General features: G+C 34.2%; 1 protein-coding gene across 2 annotated transcripts; it reads right to left on the bottom strand.

Annotated features, from left to right (window-relative positions):
* Nucleotides 1–12,634: 12,634 nt before the first annotated feature.
* CTR1 (Protein kinase superfamily protein) lies at nucleotides 12,635–24,511 on the bottom strand. Of its 2 annotated transcripts, none has more exons than XM_018121720.2 (16): nucleotides 23,701–24,511; nucleotides 22,356–22,657; nucleotides 22,120–22,264; nucleotides 21,832–21,935; nucleotides 21,226–21,434; nucleotides 20,156–20,569; nucleotides 19,992–20,032; nucleotides 19,625–19,693; nucleotides 18,470–18,570; nucleotides 18,226–18,310; nucleotides 18,008–18,106; nucleotides 17,247–17,315; nucleotides 17,019–17,150; nucleotides 16,280–16,374; nucleotides 15,970–16,177; nucleotides 12,635–12,855 (listed from the first exon to the last, which is right to left on the bottom strand). In XM_018121720.2, exons 1-15 carry the CDS (start codon nucleotides 24,313–24,315, stop codon nucleotides 16,069–16,071), a joined length of 2,589 nt encoding a protein of 862 aa, XP_017977209.2. In that variant the 5' UTR covers nucleotides 24,316–24,511; the 3' UTR covers nucleotides 12,635–12,855; nucleotides 15,970–16,068. The 2 variants fall into 2 exon arrangements, with proteins under 2 accessions (XP_017977209.2, XP_017977208.2); XM_018121719.2 differs by lacking the exon at nucleotides 12,635–12,855 and adding an exon at nucleotides 14,064–14,303 and having other exon boundaries at nucleotides 23,701–24,506.
* Between the last annotated feature and the right edge of the window lie 1,312 nt (nucleotides 24,512–25,823).

Genomic DNA, 25,823 nt, shown 5'->3' with positions numbered 1-25,823 from the left:
TTCACCCTTGCTTGAGATTGCTATAAGGTTTTTGATTTCAACAGACATATGAACCAGCTCAAGCAGATTCACTCGGGGAGCCCACGCTGACCTTATAAGAATAGGCCCTGAGAGATGGGCAGGTGCTTGTTCACCAGCAAGGCGATACCAAATGATGACATCCAACCTTGCGAAATGTGTTAACTCATGCTTGCAGCATGCAAGACAAATGTCAATCATTGTTTTGATCAAGTTCATTAGAGACATGTTTCAATGTTGGTTCCATGACTAGTACGAGGAAGCCGTTAAGGTGACCACGCCCCTCAGCCCTTGGGTTGCTAGGCAGTTGAGCAAACGGTTCAATGATGCACATCGCTTTGTGGTTAAACCTACCAATCGAGTGGAGTTAGAAGTTAAAAACAGGAAGATGGACAAACTTGTAAACCTGTCCACGAAGACGTGTTCATGTTGTGAGTTCCAAACAAATTTACTGCCATGCAGCCATGCCATTGCAGCAATAAGGTTAGAATATTTTTATTTCTTATTTGAACCCTAATTGACATGGTATTTACATTGTGCTTGAACATTGAGTTCATTGTATTTTCAGTAAATGCAAACGTGAAACCATTGAATTCTGCACTGACTACTACAAGACAATCGTTTTGGTGGAGGGTTATGCGGGGTCCATTCGCCTGATAGGGCATCTTAGTGAGTGGGACATCCCCTTTCATGTGAAACAAATTGTCGTCTTGCCACCACCTTGGGGAGGCCAAGCGGGAAAGCCTAGGAGGAGAAGGATTCTATCGGCTAGTGAAGGTAGTCGAGCACAGAGATGTTCGCAATGCAAGAGGTACAACCATAACAGATAGAATTGCCCATCACCATTTGCAGTTCCATCCACAAATCTAGCACCATCTCTAAGTCAATTGACACTTCCACGAGTGCGCCGACTGAAAGTATGTTCAAGTTGCAGACAAGCTAATCACACATGCAACAATTGTCTAATACGAAGGACAACGTTTGAAAATGTAGGGTGTCTTGTAGATGAAGACAATTTGTCGACCTAACTAAATGTGTAACCCATGTGCAATACCTTTGTCACAATTTGCTCTTACAGTATCTTACATTCATTCATATTTGGATTTTGTGTTTGTTAGTTTTCTCTTGTAGATGAGTCTTTATTTTTTTTATTAATTTTATAGATATATTATTTGATTATTCATTTCTTTTGTCCGTAGTTTTGAACACTGAATAGACTTGCGAAGTCCTTTTACTATTACCCCATTTCTCACATTTTATCACGACTTGTATTAAATAATTAATGATTTAATTTAATTCTTTTCTATTTCATTTGATTTAACCTTTTATGTTCTTACAATCAAATCTCTTAAGAGATTTAAAATTAATTCATCTAACTTTAGTAGCTTTCTAAATCCTCATATTCAATTTATTTTTGTAATTTTTTAATTACAACATTTCTTTTATCTTATTAATACCTCCATATAAAACTTTAAGCCAATCACTTAATAAAATAATAATAATAATAATATTGTACCAAGGAGTTTACTTCAAAGGATGCAAGTGTAGAAAGAGAAAATTTTAGACTAATTAAAAACATATGATATGAAATTTAAGATTAAAACACATGACTTGACCAAACAAATTTAAAAAATTTATGGATCATCCAATCAAATTTCATCTATGAATCATCATAATTAATTTTTATTAAATTAAAATATTTTAAAAATAAAATTAAAATATAAAGACGAAAATTCCTGAAAAATATATTATGCTAAGCTAGCACACTGAGTGCATGCAGATTTCTATGGTGACACGTTGACTTCTTGCATTATTATGGGGTGACACGACACGCCCTATCTTGTGGTGACACGCTGAGTGGAAGCAGATAATTGGCGTGACACGCTGAGTGCATGCAGATTTCTATGGTGATATGCTGACTTCTTGTAGTATTGTGGGGTAACACGACACGCCCTATCTTGTGGTGACACGTTAAGTGGAAGCAGATAGTTGGCATGACACGCTGATTGCATAAAGATTTCTGTGGTGACATGTTGACTTCTTGCAGTATTGTGGGGTGACACGGCACGCCCTATCTTGTGCTAACATGTTGAGTGGAAGCAAATAGTTGGCATAACATACTGAATGCATGCAGATTTCTATGGTGACACACTGACTTCTTGCTATATTGTGGGGTGACACAGCATGTCCCAATTGTGCTGACACGCTAAGTGGAACCAGATACTTGGCGTGACACGCTGACTTGTTCCAGTTTTCAAAGGTGACACGCCATGCCCCAATTGTGTGACACGTCACGTGGTTGCAATATTAATTTAAAGGCATTATGTTTGAATTGATAAAGAAAAAGTAATGTATAAAATGTACGAATATTAAAATTAATAAAATTAATTGTATATACAAAAAATGTACAGACAATGGCTGATATGTTCAGGATTCGCTCTCACAACTGTTGGAACAAATTTCTAGAGCGTATTGGCGATGCATATTTACAATCATATTCTGCTTAACTCTGATCTATTCTGATTGCAAAATATCATTAATGTACCTTATCATGAACATACCATAGCTGACACTATGATTCTGCCGATGCACTTTAGCTTTTGGCAAATGAATTTCTAATGGCATCGACGTCAAATCCCGATATCTTTCGACGTGTTTTGTTGAAATAATTGGCTTAGTGGCAGATAATTAGCATAATTTTCGTAAGGGGTGTCATTTGAGCTGCTCGTACTCCATTATCCTTAGCATCCGAAGTTATTGCATAGTCCACCACCTTGATCGTCTACCTCACCAAGTCGATCTTCGCTACCACCCAATGCCCACCCACATTGTAAGGCACGAGGATGAAATCGACATCTTCCCATTTTTTACCGTACGTCGGCTTCTCACCTTCCACATACGCTTGTAACTCATCTGGAATTTCCATAATTGACCAGGCATCTTTAGTTAGAAATGAGGTGTGTAGCATATGGATGGCGTCCTGTGAAGCATGTATACATTAGCTTACACTTAATGTAATAAAAAACTTAGTATTTTCATAATTGAAAATTTTTCAAATATACTTACGAAGAATATCGTGTCAACCACGCATGCACGGATAGTGTATAGCTTCGACTTCGGCCCTGTCATTCACTTACAAAGTACGTTGAGGCATGCGTCTATATGTTCACTAGTCATTTCTTCTTTAGGACCTCTAATGTTGTAAAAAGTCAACCCTTTGGTCCTCTAAGATCCCGACGTTACGCCTGCATATGTAACAGAATGAGTTTGAAAAGCCTTGGTGGGTTAATGTTTCATTAAAAAATAATATTTGCAATGTTATTTATGAGCTTACCTCACACACTCGTCTTTCTTGAAAGCTTTGTACGCTTCAATCGTTGTGCTCTTTACATCTCGATGGCTCACTGAAAGGTCGACGTATGGGCTTGTCCTATATTTGCTCACCATTTTCACCCGTGCCTGCTCAGTTTGGTCTGAAATTTGTGCTACACAATGATGGACATCAGATGACTCTGGTGACGACAACCGTGAGCCGCTGGCTTCAAGAGTGCTTTGAGGAAGATAGTCCCCTCCTACTGCTGCCTCCATTAATACATTGGCCTAAGGAAAATGCTCTCTTTCAGCCACGACTGAGTGAAGGTTCCCCTCCCCTCTCTCGTAGATGCATCGATAACCGGATCGATTTTAGGAAAAGGGTCTTCGTCAACACTAACAACGTCATCGTGAATGTGCACACCAAGTTCATCATGGTGCCCATCATCAGCATCATCGTGGTCCTCACCAGCACCGTGAGATGAAGGACCACCCTACAGAACAAGATAAATGAGAAAATTCGTTAGCTCATATAATACCACAAAACCATAAACCAAGAATAAAAAATATAACTACACCTACTAAATGTAAATGACTAATATATGAGAAAATATAAAATAACGTACCTATGATTTCAGGTCGTCTAGAATCCGAGCAACAACACAGTCCTCAAACGTTTGCATCGCCAAAGTCAACGACTGAATTAAAGCCTTCATCTCCGACATGTCTTTTTTATACTGATGCATGATCTGTTGCAGCTGACGCTTCGTGACTACTCCGTCATTGACTCTTGTCGAATGGCTCAACTGCAATAACTTTTATTACTGTGTTATTCAATAATCATATATAGAATTGTTGAACATTACCTGTTAGAACTTTAATATCTTTATCGGTGGCTCGTTACCACTTTGCGGTTGAGTAGGACCAATTGGTGGTTGAGGAGTTATGGTCGCCTCCCTCAACTGCAATGACAGAAATTAATGTGTTACTCAATAAACATATGTGGAAATGTTGAACACAAACTGTTAGAACCGATCTTACCGACCGGTCGTTAACACTGTGCATCTGAGGAGAACCTCTCAATGGTTGAGGAGCTATCATCGCATGGTCTAACTGCAAACACAGATATGTTATTCAATAATCACATATGGAATTGTTGAACACAAACCGTTATAACCGTCTTTATCGGCTCCTTGTTAGCACTGTGAGTCTAAGGATGACTTATCGGTGGTTGTGGAGCTGTCGTCGCATGGTCCAATTGCAAACATAGATATATTATTCGATAATCACATATGGAATTGTTCAACATAAACCTTTAGAACCGTCGTTACCGGCTCTTCATTGTCATTGCTATAGTCGTCACTTTCCTCCATCAACTCGGGGATCGACAGCTCATCAACGACAGCAGCGGTGGTACGCCTCCGTTTCATGGAACCAGTGGCTCTTTTGTGCTTCAAGTTTCTCCTATTTTCCCTCGCACCTAAGCCCCAATCCGTTCAATCCTCCATGTGCCCTATTGGCACATATTGGTGGTCTTCAGATAACGGGACATCAATGTCCACAAAATAATCCAGGCTGGCCTCATCCGGAGTGGGCTCCAAAGTCTCCACCACCCACAACTGTAAAATAAGGATTATGATTAAATTTTAGGAAAAATTATTATACAAATTCACAGCAGAAATTAGTAGCTGTTCACTCACCTGTTGACATGACTCCAACATCTCAACTGCCTTATAAAAGTCTTTTGGCCTCTGGTTGCATTGCCATCTACACATGCATGGGTATATGTCCTTCAGAGTAAAGGGGACAATTATCTTTCGCAAGGCTGAAATTGCCTCCATTGCCCAGAATTGTAAGTCAAATGTAACCATTATCAGATCGCAAATGATAAACGATTGCAACCATAAATTATTATGTCAAAAGGAAAATGAAAAATGTTACGTGACAGTACTTGTATCACCCATGTAAATCCGTAAATGTTGTACCGTAAATGATCCTTTTACACATTCGAGGAAGGCACTTCGAACCTCTTCAAAAGGTAGTCCAAGGTCAGCCTTCAAACATAGTGACCTCATGGGAAGACATTTCAAGCGTCGATGTCCTCCATAAACGACAAAAGCCAAGGTGTCACTCGTCTACGATAGTCTTGACCCAATAAAATGTTATTCACGATCAAAATGAGTGTCATCTTGGTCGCCTCTCCCTATCATTGAAAGTTGCCTCCGCGAAACGTATCAAGCAAGGCTTGTAACTTAACGCTCTGCTACCCATTCCACAATCACACATGAATTCCGTCCACAACAACCTTGTACGGTTGTGTGAACACATCCGGCATTCGACCAAACTTCAGTCCGGTGATAAGGCAGAACTCCTGCTTTGATATGCATGCCTTGTTTTTCCCAATGGCAAACCATAACTCATGCTCCATTGAATCTGTCACAGTGATTCGACGGATCATGATGTTATGCAAGAGACCAGCGAAGAAGTAGCCTTACGGATATACGTCCAGCAGCATTTCGAAGCACGTACGCTTCACTGCATCGTACTCCCTTTTCTCTCAGAGGGTTTTGTTGATGTAATGCAGTTGCGACCACTTACAGTGAGCGTTAATAGCGACATTGAACGTCCACTTCTCCCTCGACACAATAAGCAAACTGTCAAGATCCTCATACTGTTTGGACTGCATCTGCAAAACATGACACACATGCACGATTGAGTTAACCCATAATGTGGTAACACGCCATGCATATAACGTAAAATGTGGTAACACGTCATGCAAATAACGTAAAATATTGTAACACATCATGCATATAACGTAAAATATAGGAATACGCGATGCATATAATGTAAAATATTGTAACACGCCATGCATATAACGTAAAATGTTGTAACACGCCATGCATGTAACATTAAATGTTGTAACACGCCATGCGTATCAAGTCAAATGTTGTAACACACCAACGCTGACATGCCAATCACTATAATTACTATGTCCTTACACGAACTGGCTTAAAATACCCATGACGTGTGACACGACAATCAGTGTAATTACTGACTCGTTACACGAACTACCCTAAAATAACCAATGTCATGACACGCTAAAAACCCCAAAAAGCAGTTTACCCATTACACACCATATCTGTTGTTGTTCAAAACTTTGGTACAACCATAAAATCGGGAAGAAAACAGTTTAAATATAACAATGGATAAAGATTGAAAAAATACGAATATATCACATAAACCCAGCAAAAAATCAACGAACAAAAGAAAGTTTTAAAAGTTTTATTTTCAAACTGACTGACCTCTTCACTGATAACCAACATTGTTGTTGTGGTGTCGTCAAGCTTGCAAAGAAGACAGTTGAACACTCTGGTATCTTTTGGAATGAGGAATGAGGAATGAACCTCTTCACACAGACGTTTGTAATTTTTGAAAAATATTTAATTAAAATGAAATGGCCTCACAATTTCCTTTATAAATATTCATTTATTAAATTCATTCAGTTGAAGTCTAATCGATTTCCTCGCTATTTGCCTATTTTTTTTTCTTTTTTCAAACCATGTCCTGTCACCCATAAATTTCCATACCGTGTCACACACTCTAAACTCTGCCATGTCATGGATCTCTAGAGAGTTTGACAAACTTTGAACCCTGATGTGTCACAGATTCCCTCCATGGCGTGTCACAAACTCTAAACACTGGTGTGTCACAGATTCCCTCCATGGCATGTCACAAACTCTGAACGTTAGCGTGTCATAGATTCCCTCCATGGCGTGTCACCAACTCTGAACTCTGGCATGTCACACATTCCAATGATGTCGTGTCACAAACTCTAAACCCTGCAGTGTCACAACTGTGTCACACATTCCAACCATGTCGTGTCACAAACTCTAAACCCTGCAGTGTCACACATTCCCACCATGTCGTGTCACACATTCCCAACATGCTGTTTCACAAACTTTAAACCCTGCCTTGCCACAGCCGTCTCACATATGGCCTGCTGTAGCATGACCATTTTGTGCTTTGGATTCACATCTTTCCCCTTTCTGTTCACCACCGTATCAGAGATTTTTGGTTTCACATCATTCTCCAAGCTTTTCATTCATCACGATCGGTTCCTCGTTAGGTTTAATATCACTCTTCTCCTATTATCTAAATGTTATGTCCCAAATCTCTGAAAAACCATCTCATGAAACATTATTTTGTTTTGCACAAGCTTCGCGAAAAAAAAATGGATGTTTTGCACAAAATTAGATGTTCGTAAATTCTTTGCATATTTATTTTCTCATTTTCCACCTGTTTGAGAGTGTGCGTCAACCAAGATGGCTCATTAAGGGCATTTTTGTCTCAAAATCTATTCTCGTGGCTAAAAACAGTTAAAATTATCTAGAGGCTTATTTACAAAAACACGTTATTTTTAAGGACTAAAAAAAATTTCCTCTTTCAAAAGATAATTTAACTACTATTTTTGTTGCGAAATTATAGATTAAGAATCAATCAAGTCCTAATTTTTTTTAGGTCAAATAGGCTTTTATGACTAACTACTAATTAATTATCATTAGTCAAAATGTTATTGGTCATTTTATGCTCATATGACACTATCATGACATTGATGTGGAGAGTGAAAATGTCACATAGTCATATTGTAATGTCACATTAACGTTTCATATTATCATTCATTATCAAATTTCACTATACTACATCAACGCTATGTGGCATAGAATGACAAATAAATTTTGACTAATAACAATTAGTTAATCATTAGTTATAAGAGTTTATTTGACTCAAGCTAAAAGTATAAGGACTTGATTGGCTATAACAAAAAAAAAAAGTGCTTACTTGAATTTTCTTAAATAGTTTAAAAATTATTTTATATATTATAGCTATAAATTAATTATATATAAAGTTTAAACAATCGATATCAAAGCAATCATAGTTTGAATTTAGATTCCTAGAAAACTATAATTAAATTTTGATATATGTTAATTACATGAATTAATTAAGATTGCATATTAGGTCCTTTTTTTAATTTATATAATTACACTACTAAAAATTCATAATTCCCTTATGAATCATGTAATTAAATCCCAGGTATGCTTAATTGCTGACATATTATCGATCATATGATTGTTTGGTCAACTTATATCTTTGTAATTAAATAAAATAGTGTTTAAGAAATTGGCTTTCCAAGGGTCACGAGTTTTAACAAGTTTAAGTGAAGAACAATTTGATTTTGTGTAATTTTTGTTAAATTACCTTTGGATTATTGTTCCTTGATCACTAAAGATTTATTAATGTGACCATAAAGCATGATTTAATCCATGGATTTTATCAAATTCAGCGTAGCACTTTTAGGACTTTCAAACCTGCAAGTTTGGGCCTTTAAATTTGTCTTGAAATCAATCCAATTCATGTGTTTTAATTTGAATTAACATAGGAAATTAAAGTTAAATTCATTTTAGATCACTTTCATGGTGTTAAAAGACTAAAATCAAAGGATTTTGAAACTTAAAATTGAGCTTTATGTTGGAGAAAAGAGAAAAGGCATGCAATCATATTGTATACACAAAAAAAATTTAAAATTTTTCCCTTATATAGAATCGTACTTTGGTTATTTAACAAGTAAACCTTAACTAAAGGATAAAAATCATTATACCTAATGTCTTTAGAGTTGAAATCACAAAAATTCAGCAGAATTTCAATCCTGTGTACCAAGTTGGGTTGTTGCAAACCACAAGTTGTTTTAGTGTATAACCTCTAAATGGTGATCCACACAAATCATAATTAAGAATAACTCCAAAGGACATTAAAGTTGCTTATTCTTGCAGAACCTAATGCTAGCTAAGGGAGAGGCAATCAAAACTTTTTTTTCACCAAACCAAAACACAACCAAGAACATCTAGGAACACCAATCGATGATAAAGAATCCAACTTTTTCGTATAGGTATGATTCATAAGGTTTCCTTCTTCCTAGTTGATCCACAAGATTTCAAACATCCATTACCTAAACCTCAACCAATGGATAGAATCCCAAGAGTCACATTCAAGAAAGAAGAAACAATGGTCAAATTCATTTGGAAAGAAGAATCAATGGCTCATATGGTTTAAAAGAAACAAAATCAATTCACAGGATTTAGAACTCTTTCTAAATTTTCTCACAAGCATCTTAGAATTTTATGGATGGTTTCTAGTAATTTAGTAGTGTTGGTTGTTCCCCTCAATGTGCAACATAAACATCAAATTTATAGGCTAAATTAATCTTAATCCTTGTATGACTTGGCATAACCTTTATGCTAATTGCATAATCATGTGTCGATCTTTATATTTTATCAATATCCATTTTTCTTGATAAAACTTTTGGTTAGGAACAATTTAGGAATAATATTTTGATATAATAAGTTCTCATAATTATAACCTTTTATAATACCCTTTTGCAAAGCATATAGTTTTTAATGGATTTTATTTCAAGTAATAGACATTTATAAATCTCTTCAAAATAAAGAACATTTCTTTTATTTAATAATAGATACTTAAATACAATATGTATCTCTGTATAACCAATTGATTAGCTTGTAAGGCATATAATTACACTATCAATCTCTTAAATTGCACTAAAGTCAATCACTTATGTATCTAATATTTCCCATATAACGATCATGTTTCTATTAGGATAGAAGCTTAGTGAATAAATCTGCTAAATTCTCATTTGTGGGAACATTGTCAATCTATATATCACCTCTCTGTACAATCTCCTTAATCAAGTGATATCTCCTTAATACATGTTTGAATCTTAGATAAAACCTTGGCTCATTTCCTTATGCAATGGCTCTATTGTTATCATAATACAATGTTATTGGCTCAACATTGCTACAACCACCCCAAATTCTATTATGAATTTCTAGATCCAAACTATCTCTCATGCTATCTTAGACAAAGAGATGTATTCAGCTTTTAGTTGTAGAAACAATGGTCATCTCATGTTTGAAACCTTTTCAGTTGATCATTTTGCTATTATGAGTAATCATGTATCACTATGCGATTTTACTACTATCTTGTTTGTTTAAAGGATTGCATCACTACAACCGTGCATGTTTTGAATTTTGTTAATTTCTCCAAATATAAAAATACATCTTTAGTTTTTCTCAAGCACTTAAGGACGTTCTTTTTCTACTTATCTAGTGACATTCACCTAGTGTAGCTTAATATCTACTCGTGATGATTAGAGCGTAATAGCATTGTATAGAATCTCTTATTCATGCGATCTCTTTCCTTTATGTGACTTCAAGAATATATTGATATGGGGATCAATGCCATGTTACATAGACATGAAAACTCCTTTTGGACTCTTCCATGCCAAACCTCTTTAATATCTTGTATGTACGTGCGTTGCGGGAGACCAAGCAACTTTTTCGATTTATCTCTAGTGGTTTTGATTCTCATAATGTAGATAGGATTGTCAACGAGTAACGTACCCGTTAATTTTGAGGTACCTGAATTTTAACCTTATAAAAAATAAAGTACCCAAATCTTATTAACTACTCGAATATTTTTAAAAATTATTACCCTAATCCTAACCCTAATACATCCCCACTACCCTATTATTACCCTAACTTGTTTAAAAACCTAATTATGTAAAAAAAATTATTAAAATGCTATTCATGAGTACCCAATTACCTGAACCTGAATTCGTACCTGTATCCATATACAATAATATTTCTCCTATATATTTCACATTATTTACTAATAATTAAATCAATTAAAATAGACAAATAATAAAATTTAAATTTAAATAATAAAAAAAAATATCTCAAACATAATTAATAATTTTATAAGTTATAATTTTTATAATGTTAACACAAAATAGAAAGTAAATATGTTTATATTTAAGGTGTATATATACTAAAATACTTTTAGTATATATATAATAGTAATTATATTTCTTATAAATAAACCTAATGTATATAAATTATATATATTAAAAGACATTACAAGTCAATTAATAATCATAGTTTCTTTAATTAATTTAATTAATTATATGGGTTTGTCCTTAATTATATGAAATTAAAAAAAATAACTAGGTTCCAAAACTATTCTAATCTCACAACTTCCCTTTAGATTTATATATTATAAGTTTATATAAACAAAAGTACTTATATTGTAATTAATATTTTATAAGTTATAATTTTTATAATATCAACACTAAATAGAAAGTAAATATGTTTATATTGAAAGTATATATATATAGTAAAAGTATTTTAATATATATAATTGTAATTATATTCCTTATAAATGAACCTAATATATAAAGTATATATATTAAAAGCCATTATAAGTTAATTAATAATTATAATTTCATGAATTAATTTAATTAACTATATGTACTTGTCCTTAATTACCTGAAATTTAAAAAAAAAAACTAAGTTTCAAAACTATTCTAATTTCACAATTTCTTTTTAAGTTTATATATTATAAGTTTATATAAACAAATGTATATATATATATATATATATATATATATATATATATATATATATTATAAATAATAATTTTATATAAGTTATAATTTTTACAATATTAACATAAAATAAAAAGTAAATTTGTTTATATTTAAAGTATATATATATTAAAAATATTTTAATATACATATAATAATAATTATATTTCTTATAAATTAACACAATATATAAACTATATATATTAAAAGACATAACAAGTTAATTAATAATCATATTTTCATCCGTGGGTATCCAGTAACAGGATACCCATTGTCATCCTTAAATGTAAATTGCTTCTCTTATATCCTTCATAAAGAATTTCTTGGATAGTCAATTTTTTGTAATTTGTAACATTTGTATGTCATTTTCTATGAGCAATATGCCATCTGCATATAGCACTAGGAAGACTACGATGTTCACATTAGTTTACTTGTATACATATAGTTTATCCACATTTTTTATGAAAATTAAATTCTTTGATTGTCTTGTTAAAATGGATATTCCAACTTCTAGAAGTCTCTTCAAGTTCATAAACAGACTTTTAAATCTTTCATACCTTGTTGGTTTCAGATTTGGATCTAAAAACCATCTAGTTGTGTCATATACATTTCCTTTTGCAAATTCCTATTAACGAATGCAGTCTTCACATCCATATGTTAGATCTCATAGTCATGATATGCAGCAATGGCAAGTAGCATCCAAATGGATTCATAAGCAAGAAGAACTTTATTCCATGAGTTATGATGGGATGGGAAGAGCTAGGAACTACATTGTTAAGATAGTCCACTAAAAATCTAGTTCATAAAAGAAAGAATTTGGACAATTTGTGAGTACAAAGGGTCTAAAAGTATTTCTCAAGGAGAAACTTAAATGTTTCTTTTGCAAGAAAAAAGGACATAAGATACAAGAATCTTTCAAATATAAAACTTGGTTAAAGAAATGCAGATACAAAGGTAACTCGTCTTTTGTTGTAGACCTTGTCCAATTCTTGGTGGCTTGATAGTGATGCAACTAAACATGTCGCTTTTACCTTGCAAGATTTATAAGCAAGAGGAAGCCAAATAAGGAAGAAGCTAAGCTTATGGTTGGCAACAAGAAAGAGGTGAAAGTAAAGCTAGCACGAACAACATGCTTGAATTTAAACACTAGTCATAAACTTTTATTGAAAAACACTTGCAATGCGTTGTCATTTAAATGAAATTTAATTTTTATTTCTATGTTAGTTATTACTGATCATGCTTTTGAAATAAACAATTTAAATTTTAAGATAATTACTAAATTCAATAAATGTAAGACTCTTGTTTACAAAAAAACAAAAAAAATCTTATAGATTAAAAAAAAAATCTTACCGCGCTGAATCCCAACCAACAATTAATTTGATTAATACAGTCTTCAATATCAAATCATGGAGCAAAAATCAAATACACTTTTGTGTTATAAATTCTTATTATAATAAATCTTTGATTAAGTATAAATTAATTATTATATAAAATTTAAAACCAAAACAACTATGTGATGAGCTCGATAGCAATACGGTGAGATTAATGAAACCAAAACACCGACGTTGTGCTATGCAAAAGAAAAAAATCGATGTGGTGAGATTGATAAAGATACAATGAGATTGAAAGTTACAGCAGCTAGATTAAAATCAGGGGTGCAGAGTGCTTGAAAAAGGTTGGATGTACGCAATGCAATGGACTATTTATGTGACGAATCGCGGTTCAACAACTTCAAATCAAATTTTGCCTCGTTCCATCTGTGTGCATCCATCCCAAAAGAACTACTTTTATCTTGTTACAGAACCTGGCGACCCACTTCAGCCGCTCCACGTGAGTCCCAACACGGTAGTATCTCACTTTCCAAGACTTCCACGAAAGTACCCGTAGTGTTGTTTAAAAGGGAGACTAAGGTGCCGTCCAAGAATTCCCTTATACCACTTTGTTCTAAAGGGAGATGACACCCTTTTAACTATTATAGAGCATTTGATTACTACTCAGGAAACAGGGAATAGCAAAAGGAGAATCCTTACACTGGGATGAAAATCAAATCAAATTAGGCACCAAAAAAGTTCTTACTAAATCCTTTTGGAAAAGAAGGTAAAACTCTTTTAGAAAAAGTTGACTAATTATGTAATATTAACACCAATCAGATTTAAAACTTTTTATGAACGCATGGTAGATACATAATTCTCTCCCCGATGGTTTAGCCTCATCACTATGTCAGTTACGAGTGAAACGGTTAGTGCAGAATGCCGATGAGCTGCTTCTCATTGAACTAATTTCAGTTGCAATCTTTACATACAAAACTATGAGAAACAATATGATACAACTTTTTCCCGTAATTGCATGTGAGAATTACTTATGGAAACAATAATCTTTGGCAAGAGGGTGTAACACAGAATTGACCACAACCCTTTAGTCCATGTTAACAATCAGAGGCCCCAATTCACTAAGAGAACAGACATGTACAACAACAATTCTGCAAAGAATCACATGAATGCAAGTATCAATATACCAAAAAATGCAGTTAAAACTGATAATTCGCATAAAGGTGAAATTATACAATTAATCCTTATACTCTATCAAAGTGGTGAATTTAATCCCTATATAATAATTTGTAAAAATTGAATCTCTATACTTTCCAAAATTAACAATATTAGTTTAATATGTTAAAAATTTTCTATTATCTATGTTGATATAAAGTTTGATTATATTGACATGGCATTTTCTTACTAATGTGACGATGAATCTAATGACATTGTAATGATGAAGTAACATTTCATGAATATTGCAATAATAGTGTTGATATGACGTGACCAAGCTCTGACATGGAATTTACAAGTGCAGACTTGAAGTTGTCCAATGTGAACTACTGGTTTCAAATAGGATTGGAAAAGAAATAATTTAAAATACAAATAGATTTATGAGATTTAGGGAAAAATATTATGAGGCAGAGAAGAATAGAATTTTCATACTCTATAATTTAAAACAGAGAAAAGAATATTGTGAAACAGATCAACAATGCCTAATCATCATTAACATATCATCATATTCAAGGCTACATCAATAAAGTGTCACATTAAAATATATAATAGAAAAATTTTAGAGTAAAATACCCTTACCCTCCTCAGTTTTGATCGAAATTACATGAAAGTCCATTAGTTTTCAAAATAAACATTCCACCCCAAGAATACAAACACTATTACCAAAAGTTATGAAAAGACTAAAATACCCTTTCTTTTTTTATTAATTTAAAAAATTATTATTATATTTTTAAAAAATAAAAAAAATACGAAGCACCGATCGGTGCACCCTAGCCCACCAAGAAAGGGGAGCCTCGATTGAGCTCCTCAAGGGAGCACCGATGCTCCCTTTGGGAATCGAGGCTCCCCAGGGGAGCTCCGGTGCTCACACATGGGGAGCTTTTTTTTTTTTAAATTAATAATAAAATAATATAATAGTAATAATAAAAATTACTCAAAAGGTAAAATTGTCCTTTTATCTTTGTCATGTCAACAAGTTGACGAAAATATTAACAGTTGACTAACGGCTAGACCTACATGCCCAGCGAAAAAATTTTTTTTGGGGTGAAGTGTCCATTTCGAAAATTAATAAATCTCCGTATAATTTCGATCGAAACTTAAGACGGTAAAGGTATTTTACCTAAAATTTTAATACTGTTAACAATTGGACTAACATTATTAATTTTACAAAGTATAGGGACTCATTTTTTACAAATTATTGTACAAGGACTAAATCTACTACTTTGATAAAATACAAGGACTAATTTCATAATTTAACCTCTCATAAACAAAGAAAGGGATAATGCCTATGCATCAGCAGAAATGTGTGCATGTCTGCACCTACACACGAAATGATGAGCACCCTAAACATGCCAAGAGGAGAGAAATAAAGTTTCATCCAGTCTAAACATCATACACCCTCAAGCCTCAGGCTTCACTGATTGTAAAAATCTTCAAGGAAAAGAGATAAGAGAAACTTAAAGAAGGGAATTTACAATCTTCAAGCTCTCCTCTTCTTTTCTCAAGAAGAAGCTAACCGTGATCCCACTATCAAAAGTAATCCTAAAGTGGACAGTATGCCATATTGGTAATTTTGAAGCTGAAGCGTTTCAAAGAGCATACCTTAGATTATTTAACAGCATGTATCCTTGCAAGGCATATAATGTCAAAAAGAATGCTGTATTATGTGCATGAAGAAGACTTTGTGGGAGTTCCAACCATTCAGGTAAGCATTGGCATGTCAACACGCCCTGGTTGAGGGGTGGAAGGTTTAATCAACGATTTCAACCGATCCATGATATTGGAAAATGAAGGACGCTTCCAAGGCTCACTGCGTTGTAATCAATAATGACAAGGACAATTAAGGGACATAAATAGCTTAGACAGGAAAATTTTCTTAACAATCTCCATATCAGAAAAGAATTTTACTTACTTGGCCCAACAATCCTCAATTATGGCAGCCACTTGAGGATTCAAATCATGCGGAATATCAAGCCTTTTGCCCTTGAAACCAACAGCTGCTACAACCTACGAGGCAGTTTACATTGGCTACATCTTGTTAGAAATTTAGCTCCAGAAGATACCCTTGCATGAAAAATTATGCAAATTTACAAAATAGTTTTAGTAGCAGAAAACCTAAGCTTCAAAGGTATTGAGAACGAACTGATATATCTAATACTTAATGTTCATTGAGGGGTATGTTAGACAGTCCACAAAGTGCAATACATAGCTAATTCTGTTAGACAGTTCACAAAGTGCAAGCTGCTAAAATTTTCACAGAGCAAGTACCTATTTGCTTGTGGCAATGAGCTTCAAACCTTTTTCAGAGGCACAAAACTTGAGGTCCTCACTTACAAACATTATGTTAAATAGACAAATTTGAACGTTATCTGAATATAAGATGTCCTCATTCCATATAGCATGTACCTATAGGTCAGGTTGTACGGTTGTTCAAGGTGCATAAAAAATTGGTTTGTTCTTCTCCAAGAAAATTTTCAATTGCCATGTTATTGTTATTCCAACCAACTTGGAACCTATGGAATGCTGTCTATAATGAAAAAAAAAATTTAATTTCGAGGAAAATTTCAAGATGCTCCTTATCAAGCACATAAAAACTAAACCATCAGCAAGATAAAATTTTGTGGACCAAGATCTATAATGTCTTAACAAACCTGTGCTGGATTTAAGTTGCCCCAAGGTTGTTGTAACGTTGCAAGCTCCCACAAAATTACACCAAAACTGTATACATCAGACTTCTCGTTTGATGGCTCGTCACGAAGAACTTCTGGAGCCATCCACTCAGGCTAATATATAAAACATATATTTATTAATATTGTGCAGCAACAAACAGTAACCTATGGTAACTAAAAAGGATATTGTTAAGAATTAATATAACTTACAGTTCCAGCTGCTGACTTGGATGAAAGAAATGTGTTAGCCTTCAAACGAGAAAGCCCAAAATCACAAACCTGAAGTAGAGACCAGGCAATGTGAGGAAAATTTATGTGTACAAGGACTTAAAATCTACTGGAATATCCTCTACAGGTTACAACAGAGCAAACAAACTTGCAAGCCATAAAAAAGACTCTGTGTGGACTTCAACAGAAGTTCGTAAAACCACATTCATCATAGTTATGTTAACATCACCATAAAGAATGTAACACCAAGCAGGAGCCATGAAAATGATGTAACACAATTAGTTTTCATTTTCAGAATGCAATATTAAATTCAAGAGATAATAAAATAGTAGTTGCCTCTTCTTGACTGAATAAATCCTGAAGCAATATCGCCTGACAGGCCCAAAATCCAGAAAACTTTAGAGAGAAATTTGGATTAAACAGGCACCGGATATAAATTACAAGCAAAAAGTAAACAAGGTTGGCTCCAACCATATAAAATGTCAGATATGATTACAGAAAACTAGTTGAGAACTATTATCAACAGTTAACCCAGGGCTACGTTTAACAAATGGAACAACATTATAAGGTTTGAGAACTATCTAGTTTCCATTATCAATTCACAAATGAAAGAAGCCAATCACTTGGTTTGCTCCATTGCAAAAATAAGTAACTGGAAACGGCAAAAGATTTTATGCTTACTATCACATTATCATTAGGTGAAAACAATAAGGAGAGGCACACGGCACCATTCTGGTCCTTACCTTCACTGTATATTTTTTATCAACCAAAAGATTTGGAGATTTTAAATCTCTATGAACAATAGGAGGATTGCGTTTATGAAGATAATTCATTCCCTTTGCCTGTGTGTAAAAAAACATGGTGATTTAGACCAAAATAATGTACAAAATATAAGGATGATACCATCAGATGTTGGAAAATAAAACCAAAGGTAAAAAGCAAAACCTTTAAAAATACCCACCACATCATAGGCCATACTCAACCGACGCCTCTCATCCAACACCTCTCTCAAACCAGGCTTATGCAAAAGCCTATACATGCTACCTCTGCAAATTAGAGTCAAGGTTTTAGTCCACTTAACAATTCAAACTTCTAAAATGAGTATAGCCTTAAAAAGCAGTCATAAATTTTTCTTTTTTTTTTTTCATTTTTCAAATGGAGTGCAACAAAGGGGTATTTCCAAAAAAAGAAAAACAGTAACAAACCTTGATAAGTACTCTGTCACTATGGACAAGTTTGGGGGCTGAGTAACTGCTCCCATAAAAAGAACAATATTTGGATGCCGTAGACGTTTCATTATTGCAACCTAACAAACAATTGAGGTGAAACAACACATCATATCAAGAACATGAACATAAAATTGACGTTTCCTTAGGCTCCATTATGTAACCAGAAATTAACTCCCTGAAAGTAGATATTCTGTTTAAAACAACTTCCCTAAAAATGAGAACATTTTCTAATGTTTGGATATCACTATGATAAATATTTTGGTGGTTGGAATATAATGAAAGATTTTATCAAGATTTACAAAATATAAATACCTAAAAGTCACTACACAAAAAACTACCATTATATCATTGTTTTTTATTTTCGTTAAAGGGTAATCACATCGCAAAATTTCATCATTTTCATTTAGATTTAGCTGCAACTACAAACCACAACCAAGAAAAACCATGAAAACCCACATCACCAAATGCACATAAATAAATTAATAAAAGAGCAACCTCAATGAACTAAAGAAAAATATTATATTCAGTAATCGGTTATGTGATTGTATTTTAGGATAAAAACAAATGAAATCAAAGGAGATTTGGGGGGACCTTGAGGGCTGGTAGAGCAGAGAGATAGAGTTCAATAAATGAAGAAGAGAAGGAGAAATGGAAGATAGAAACTGGTTGTTATGTTGCCTATAAGCTTGACAGCAATGGTGGAGCAAAACAGCAATGAAAGAGAAGATTAGTGAAGAGAGGGAAAGTCGATTGAGAGAAAGAAACAAGAGTGGGTTGAGACTGTAGGAGAAAGGGAGAGTGAAAAAAGGAGAATGAAAGGGAGATCGGAGGAGGCTGTTGCCAGCAGAGGGGAAGGGAGGCAGTTTTGGCCAGTTGCTGGGTTTGGGCCTTGATGGCTCAAGGGTTTGTGAAGGATGAATGCCGTGATGTGTCTTCAGCAATTGTCTTCTGCCCAAGAAAAAAGAAGACAATTTCCACGTTTTGGCCTCTTTTTTTCTGTTAACCATAATACTTTCTGCCATCCAAACATTGAAAAGGAAGAAGTAGTCTTCTGGAAGCTATTTTCCTGGTTACCAAACAGAGTCTTAATCTCAGGAACAAAGTCCGGTAAATATGTTGGCAAATTCATACCTCCCTCAAAAATTCTTTAAAGCGTTCAGCATGCAAGTCTTGTTCCATGAGAATTTTCACAGCGACATCCTGTAATTAAAAGTAATGTTTATTTAGATGAAGAGTAATTAACAATACCAACACACCAGAATGGCAGAATTTGACCAGCATATGGTGCGTTCCTATCAAAACATCATGCAACTGAAAACAATTTTAAATTAGTTTAAATGAAATACATCAAGAAAACTTGTTAACTAAGGAACTCCAGTTCAAAAGCACTGAATACTTTGAAAGTCAAAACATCACCAAAAACTGACCAAACTCCAAAATAAAATGGAATAAAGAACAGAAAATTCACTCTTATAAAAATAATCAAAAGGATTCTCACCGAGCCATTCCATTCAGCACGATGGACAGTTCCAAAAGAACCTGAAAAGAACATAGTATACACCTAAGTACATTAATAGAACCATAACTGCATGAATTATGACCAAAGAATAGTCTCTCTATTCTGTAAAAATATATGCTCTTCAGAAAGGGACCAGCAAATACCAGCACCAATTCTCTCTTTTAAAACAAGATCATTCCATGGAATGTCCAAATCATCAACTTCAAGGGCAAGTTCTCTACTTGGCTTGCTGGGAACAAGTTGACTGCCCTCAGCATACCTTGAATCCTTATCAGAATCCCCCATTGGATCAGACAAGAGTAGAATTGGGACATCTCTATGCCCTATTGGAGAGATGCGCTTTAAAGGATCTTTAATAATGTTCTTTGAGTGAATTATAGACTGTGAATATTGGGAATCTCTATCATGAGCAGTTGGCCGCGCAATGTTAGGATGTAGGGGCAACTGTGAAATATCATCCATATTGCTTGATATCTGCACCAGGTTATTTCTGCCTGTTACAATCTTATCGACTTTCTTGGGATAAAGAGAGAATCCAGGATTTTCTTCAATAGCTCCTGAAATGACAAACAACGATAGCTTACTTGCAGAGCAGATAAATAAGGAATCACAAGTTACCATGTACATCATTAAGTCACAAAAATTACCCATATAAATAATATATTACTTTGAAAAATGCACCCCGAAGTTCATATCAAAATTCGAAGTGTATTACAAATGTAGAAATGACAGCCTCAACAGTGTTATAAGGGGCAACCAACAAAAGAAGCAATTGGCAATATCGAACACCAGCTCAAATTTAATTTATTAATGCCTATCCACATATTAACTGCCAGAGTAACTATTCTGGTTTCCTTTGTAACTTAAAGTGACAATGCCTTGATACGACTCCAGGATGAAATTTTTGCAAAAAACCCATGCTGAATAAGAAACTGTTAAGTTATAGCAACACTACAAAGGCAGAGAAGCAACTATCAATTGCTTTAATTAGTGAATACACAGCAAAACTTTTATAAAAAACTTGAAACTCTGCACCTAATCTTTGATCAACACCATACCAATGAAGGCAATTCACTTATGAAAAGCTTTTCAGCATTCCCAATTAGATAATCAAAAAAACTAAATACTTCGAGCCAAGTGAAAGGCTAAAATCTCAAAGCAAATAAAGGGCATTCATTAAAGCTCATTATATAAACAGTAACTGAAAATTTACCTGCTGGAGCATCATCAAATACAAGATTAAGTGATTCACAGTCTGAAAAATACTGTTTGGCCAATGACCTGAAATCAATGGCAGGTACAGCTGGTTTGAGACATGGAAAACGCAATGGGGAAGAAATTGAGATGGAAGATGGACCATTGAGCAAGGAATCGGGCTCGCATAAGTAACCTGGGTTCCCAATTAAATCAACAAGATACTCCCTGAAATCAAAATGACCGTTAATGAGATTTTTCATGTGTATAGCAAATAAATCACCAAGATAAATCAGACACTAACTTTTTTATAAATCATAGACCAAAATGAGAAGCAAGAACCACAAAAAGCAAACACATTGCTACCATGCAAGTCAAATAGCAGGTGGAATTAGGTAATTTTTGTTTGAAAGAATTTGTTCAGTTTCCGCATGACAAACAAACAATAATGTCAATAAAAAATGCACAGTTTATTTTGCCAGCAAATTATTGCCATTGAAAAACAAAATCGCACTAAAGAAATGACAACTTCAGAATTTAAAGGAAAAAGACAATAAATCAGAAACAAAGTTAAGCAAAAATAATTAACACCAACCAAATTACCACAGTCATAATATAAAATTACCTGTCAAGGCCAAAGCGAACAAGGCAGGAGGAAGCATCATCTCTTTTACAATATTTACAGCCCTTCGCAACCCGACATGGCAGATCAATTGTGTCAGCTAGCACCTGAGTAAATTATATTTGAACTATGAATGAATCCTCTCTCCTTCGAAGTGAAACACATTTGATAACAGGTAACTTACTCCCACTAAAATGTAGTGAAGCCATAAAAAACCAACTATAATTAAAGAGAAAAATACTTCATAAGATCTCAGGTGAAAGAAAACACCACAAAAACTTAGAACCTTACTTTGAATAATAAAGCTCGATGTCTGCAGAGGCCAACAGATAGGCTACCTATAGGAACCACAACTGAACCTAAGCAATCTTTTAAATCATCACTGCACTCCCTCCAATAGGAAACAAAGTCATCCTCTCCTGTAGTAGATGAACCCCTTGGGACAGAAATAAAACAATTTGTCACCAAGGTGCAACAAAAATGCATGAATGTTGAAAAATCGTACACTAATGGCGTAGATAACTCACCCCATGCGACTGCAGACAAGCTTGGCTAGCTGATCAACAACTTCTTTTGTAGTTATGCAGCTACAAGAAATGTTGTGGACTCTATTTTGGAGTTCCTTTAAGCTGGGATCACTTCTTCGGTCAACCAATATTACTTCTAATGGTGAATCGACAGTAGGATCAACAGATCTTAGAGATTCAATTGATGGAATTCGACCATGTTCATGCAGATCAGTGCACACAGTCCAGACATATGGATTCACTCCATGAATTAAATAAAACCCATCAGGAACTTTGTCGAAGTATGATAAGCAGCCATTCACCTGATGCACATAACATTGAAATGGCAGTATAATTGAATTTCCAAATACATTTTTATCAGCCAACGATAATAGGAAGAAGAAAAGGACAAACATAAAACTATTTCACTCTTTTATTCCTGAAACTTAACTAACTTCCCAGTCAGCGCATGTCTATGCAGATGCAGTGCAGCTTACATACTCCCATTTTACCCACACTGACATTATATAACATAGGTGTAGATACACTCACCAAATATCAGAATAACAAAAATCACCAAAATGCAGATAATAATGCATTACCCTTCGCACATGCACCCATTGTAGAGTAGACACCTTTACCAAATTCCATCTAATACAGCACTTTTCCCTCCTCAACATTTTCAACCTCTAAGCATTCAGATTTCTCTAAATAGCATGCTAGCTAAATAAACATTTTTGACTAACTGAATGGTCAAGAAAATCCTAATCTTAATAGTTTGGTTAAACCACAAAGAAGAAAAAATAAAAGTAAGTAATCATTCCACACATATTTTAACTTGTACGTAGTTGTTGTAAAGGCTATTCCAGTTCTTTATGTATGCACACACACCATTCATGCCACATCCACCCACTCATGGTTAACCAGAGAAGTAATAATTCACGAATGATTGACATGGCCCTATCATGGGTGCTACTACAATTTGATCATGACAGTAAGGAGCTACTGCCATTGCTTTATAATGCTTTTTTTTTTTTTTTGAATTGAAAATAACAAATATTTTCAAATGCCAATTAATCATTCTCTCACCAACAGTTCAGATTGACCTATCCCTGAACCAACGGAAAACTAATATTAGCAACAACCAGCTTTTCACATCCTATTCTATGCAACATTTAGGATTCATAACACAAGGTAAGAATTCACACACTCATCTGGTTTATCTAGCAACAAATCTTTAAACTTATATAAAAACAAAATCCATTCACCTAGGCATCTTTCTCCAATCTCCTAGCATTACTGGGCATTAAGTTCATTTAAACAAGCTCACAGTGTAACGAACAAAGAAAACCACCAGAAAACTTACCCAGAACCGATGGGAAACTGTCTCGGCAGAGCTTGAGCTAGCCGTTCGAATTGTGGAATCATCTGGAACCGGATCCAAAAAGTTCGGATCGTCCGCACAGGTAGCTTCCGAAGAAAGCCTCAAAGCCAACGCCAACTGCAACTGATAACTCTCCTCCGTTTGCTGCGCCCAGCTTTTCCCCGACGACGAACCCCCAACTTTCGCTCTCAAATCCCCGTGCCTAAAGCTTTCATCATGACCATACACGAATGCATCAATCTCGTTCGCCGCCGTCGTAGAAAGAGTCGGCACATAATAATCTCCCGACAACGAGCTCTCACCGAAGCTACTCCCGCTCGATTGCCGTTGAAGCCCGATCGAAGAAGCATAAATATTCCCTCCTCCTCCCCCGCCACCGCCGCCGACTCGATTCGCTTGTTGCTGGTTCTGACTCTGATTCTGATCCCAATCTATTAAACCTCTCTCCGATTTCACTTTATTGTTCTTATTACTCGTGGCGTCACTCGAAAGCGAATCGTAGTAGGGAGGTGGAGCTCCTGAAATGGAAACGGAGTACTGGTCGTCCGGATACTGGCTTAGGAGAGAGTAGTTGGATCTTCGACCGGGCATTTCCATTGATAATCTGTAAAGAAATCGCCGATCACAAAACCCTAGATACCCTAGGAACCGCCATTGCTGAAGATTTCAAGCTTTTTAGCCTTCTTTTTTTCTCTCTCTATAAATGTTTTGTCCTTTTGGTAAACCTTATTTACTAATTTTTTTTTCTCTTTCTAGAATTTGAGTTGTCGGAGAGAGAAAGAAACAGAAAGCGATCCCACTTTTATTGGGTGGCATAATCGTAATATTCTCGTCGTTTCCTTTTTGGCTTTTGGGGGTGTTTTGGGGAAATGCCGAAAAGCCGGATTTCTGGTTCGCAGCTGACACGCTGATTGGATGATTTTCTTTTTTCTTTTTTTCCAAATATTAAGATTTCCTGTATGAGTTTGTTTGGTTGGCTCGATGGCTACCGGTACATTCCTTATTTGTAAAATGGATAACTGAATCAACACGTTAGCTCACGCGCGCGCGTTTGCCAGGTTAGACTTTCTTTAATTCTCTCTTTTTTTAAAAAAAATAAAAGGTATGCAAATAGGGATTAGCTATTTAGCTATGTGCATGAACCTGGACACGAGCAAAAAATATATGTAATATATATATTAGGCGTTTTTCACATTTACGTCACGCCCTAATAAAGTCGGTTTTTTCCAGCAATCAATCAAGCAGGGGCGGAGGGTAATACAACTCTGGGGGCCATGCCCCCCAAAATTTTTAAAGTTTTTATTATATATATATATATATATATATATTAATAATTTCTCTAAAATTTTTAAAATTTTTTATTTATTATATATTTTTTAATAATCTTTTTTAAAATTTATGAAATTATAATTTACAATATATTTTTAATGGTTTTCTCAAAATAATATTTTATTTTAATATTAATATAAATAATAATTAATAAAATGATCTCATAAATCTTACTTAACATTATCCTAATTTAAGTTTTTTTACACTTCGTTCTCTCTTTTTCTTTTTTTTTTTATCTTTTTATTTTTACTTTAGTCTTTTCACTATAACTCACCATTAAAATATATTTTATTTTTCAAAAAACATTTATAAGCTTCTGAACTTGGATAAGAAATGACAGAGATCACTCACCATCATTATCTGAAATTAAAAGAAAGTAAAAATTTTTTTTATCTTCTTCTTTCTATTTATATTATTTAACTATTTATATATTTAACCATTGTATAAAATCTTGTATATCACATTTAACTATTTATATTTTATATATTATAGTTTTATATTTAATATTTTAAATTTAAATAAAAATAAAATAAGAATATTGAATGTTGGCTACATATTGACTAGGATCTGGTTTTAAGTTTTCTTATGTTAATGGTCTGATGTGCTTGCCCTTCTTTTTGTTGTTGGACGTTTTTGTTTTTTTTTGAGCAACCATTATAAGTTTTTGAGCGGTTTAAGAGTATTTGGTCAATTAGAGGTTCAATAAAAACATTTTTCAAAAAAAAAAAATCTAGTTTGATTAAAGCATGAGTAAGTTCTAAATAATTCTCCTACAT

This window comes from Theobroma cacao, chromosome 5 (assembly GCF_053813885.1).
Source record: "Theobroma cacao isolate CCN51 chromosome 5, ASM5381388v1, whole genome shotgun sequence".
NCBI classification, from domain to species: domain Eukaryota; kingdom Viridiplantae; phylum Streptophyta; class Magnoliopsida; order Malvales; family Malvaceae; genus Theobroma; species Theobroma cacao.
The sequence above is the reverse complement of the archived record's forward strand: the minus strand, read 5'-3'. Positions and strand labels throughout refer to the sequence as shown.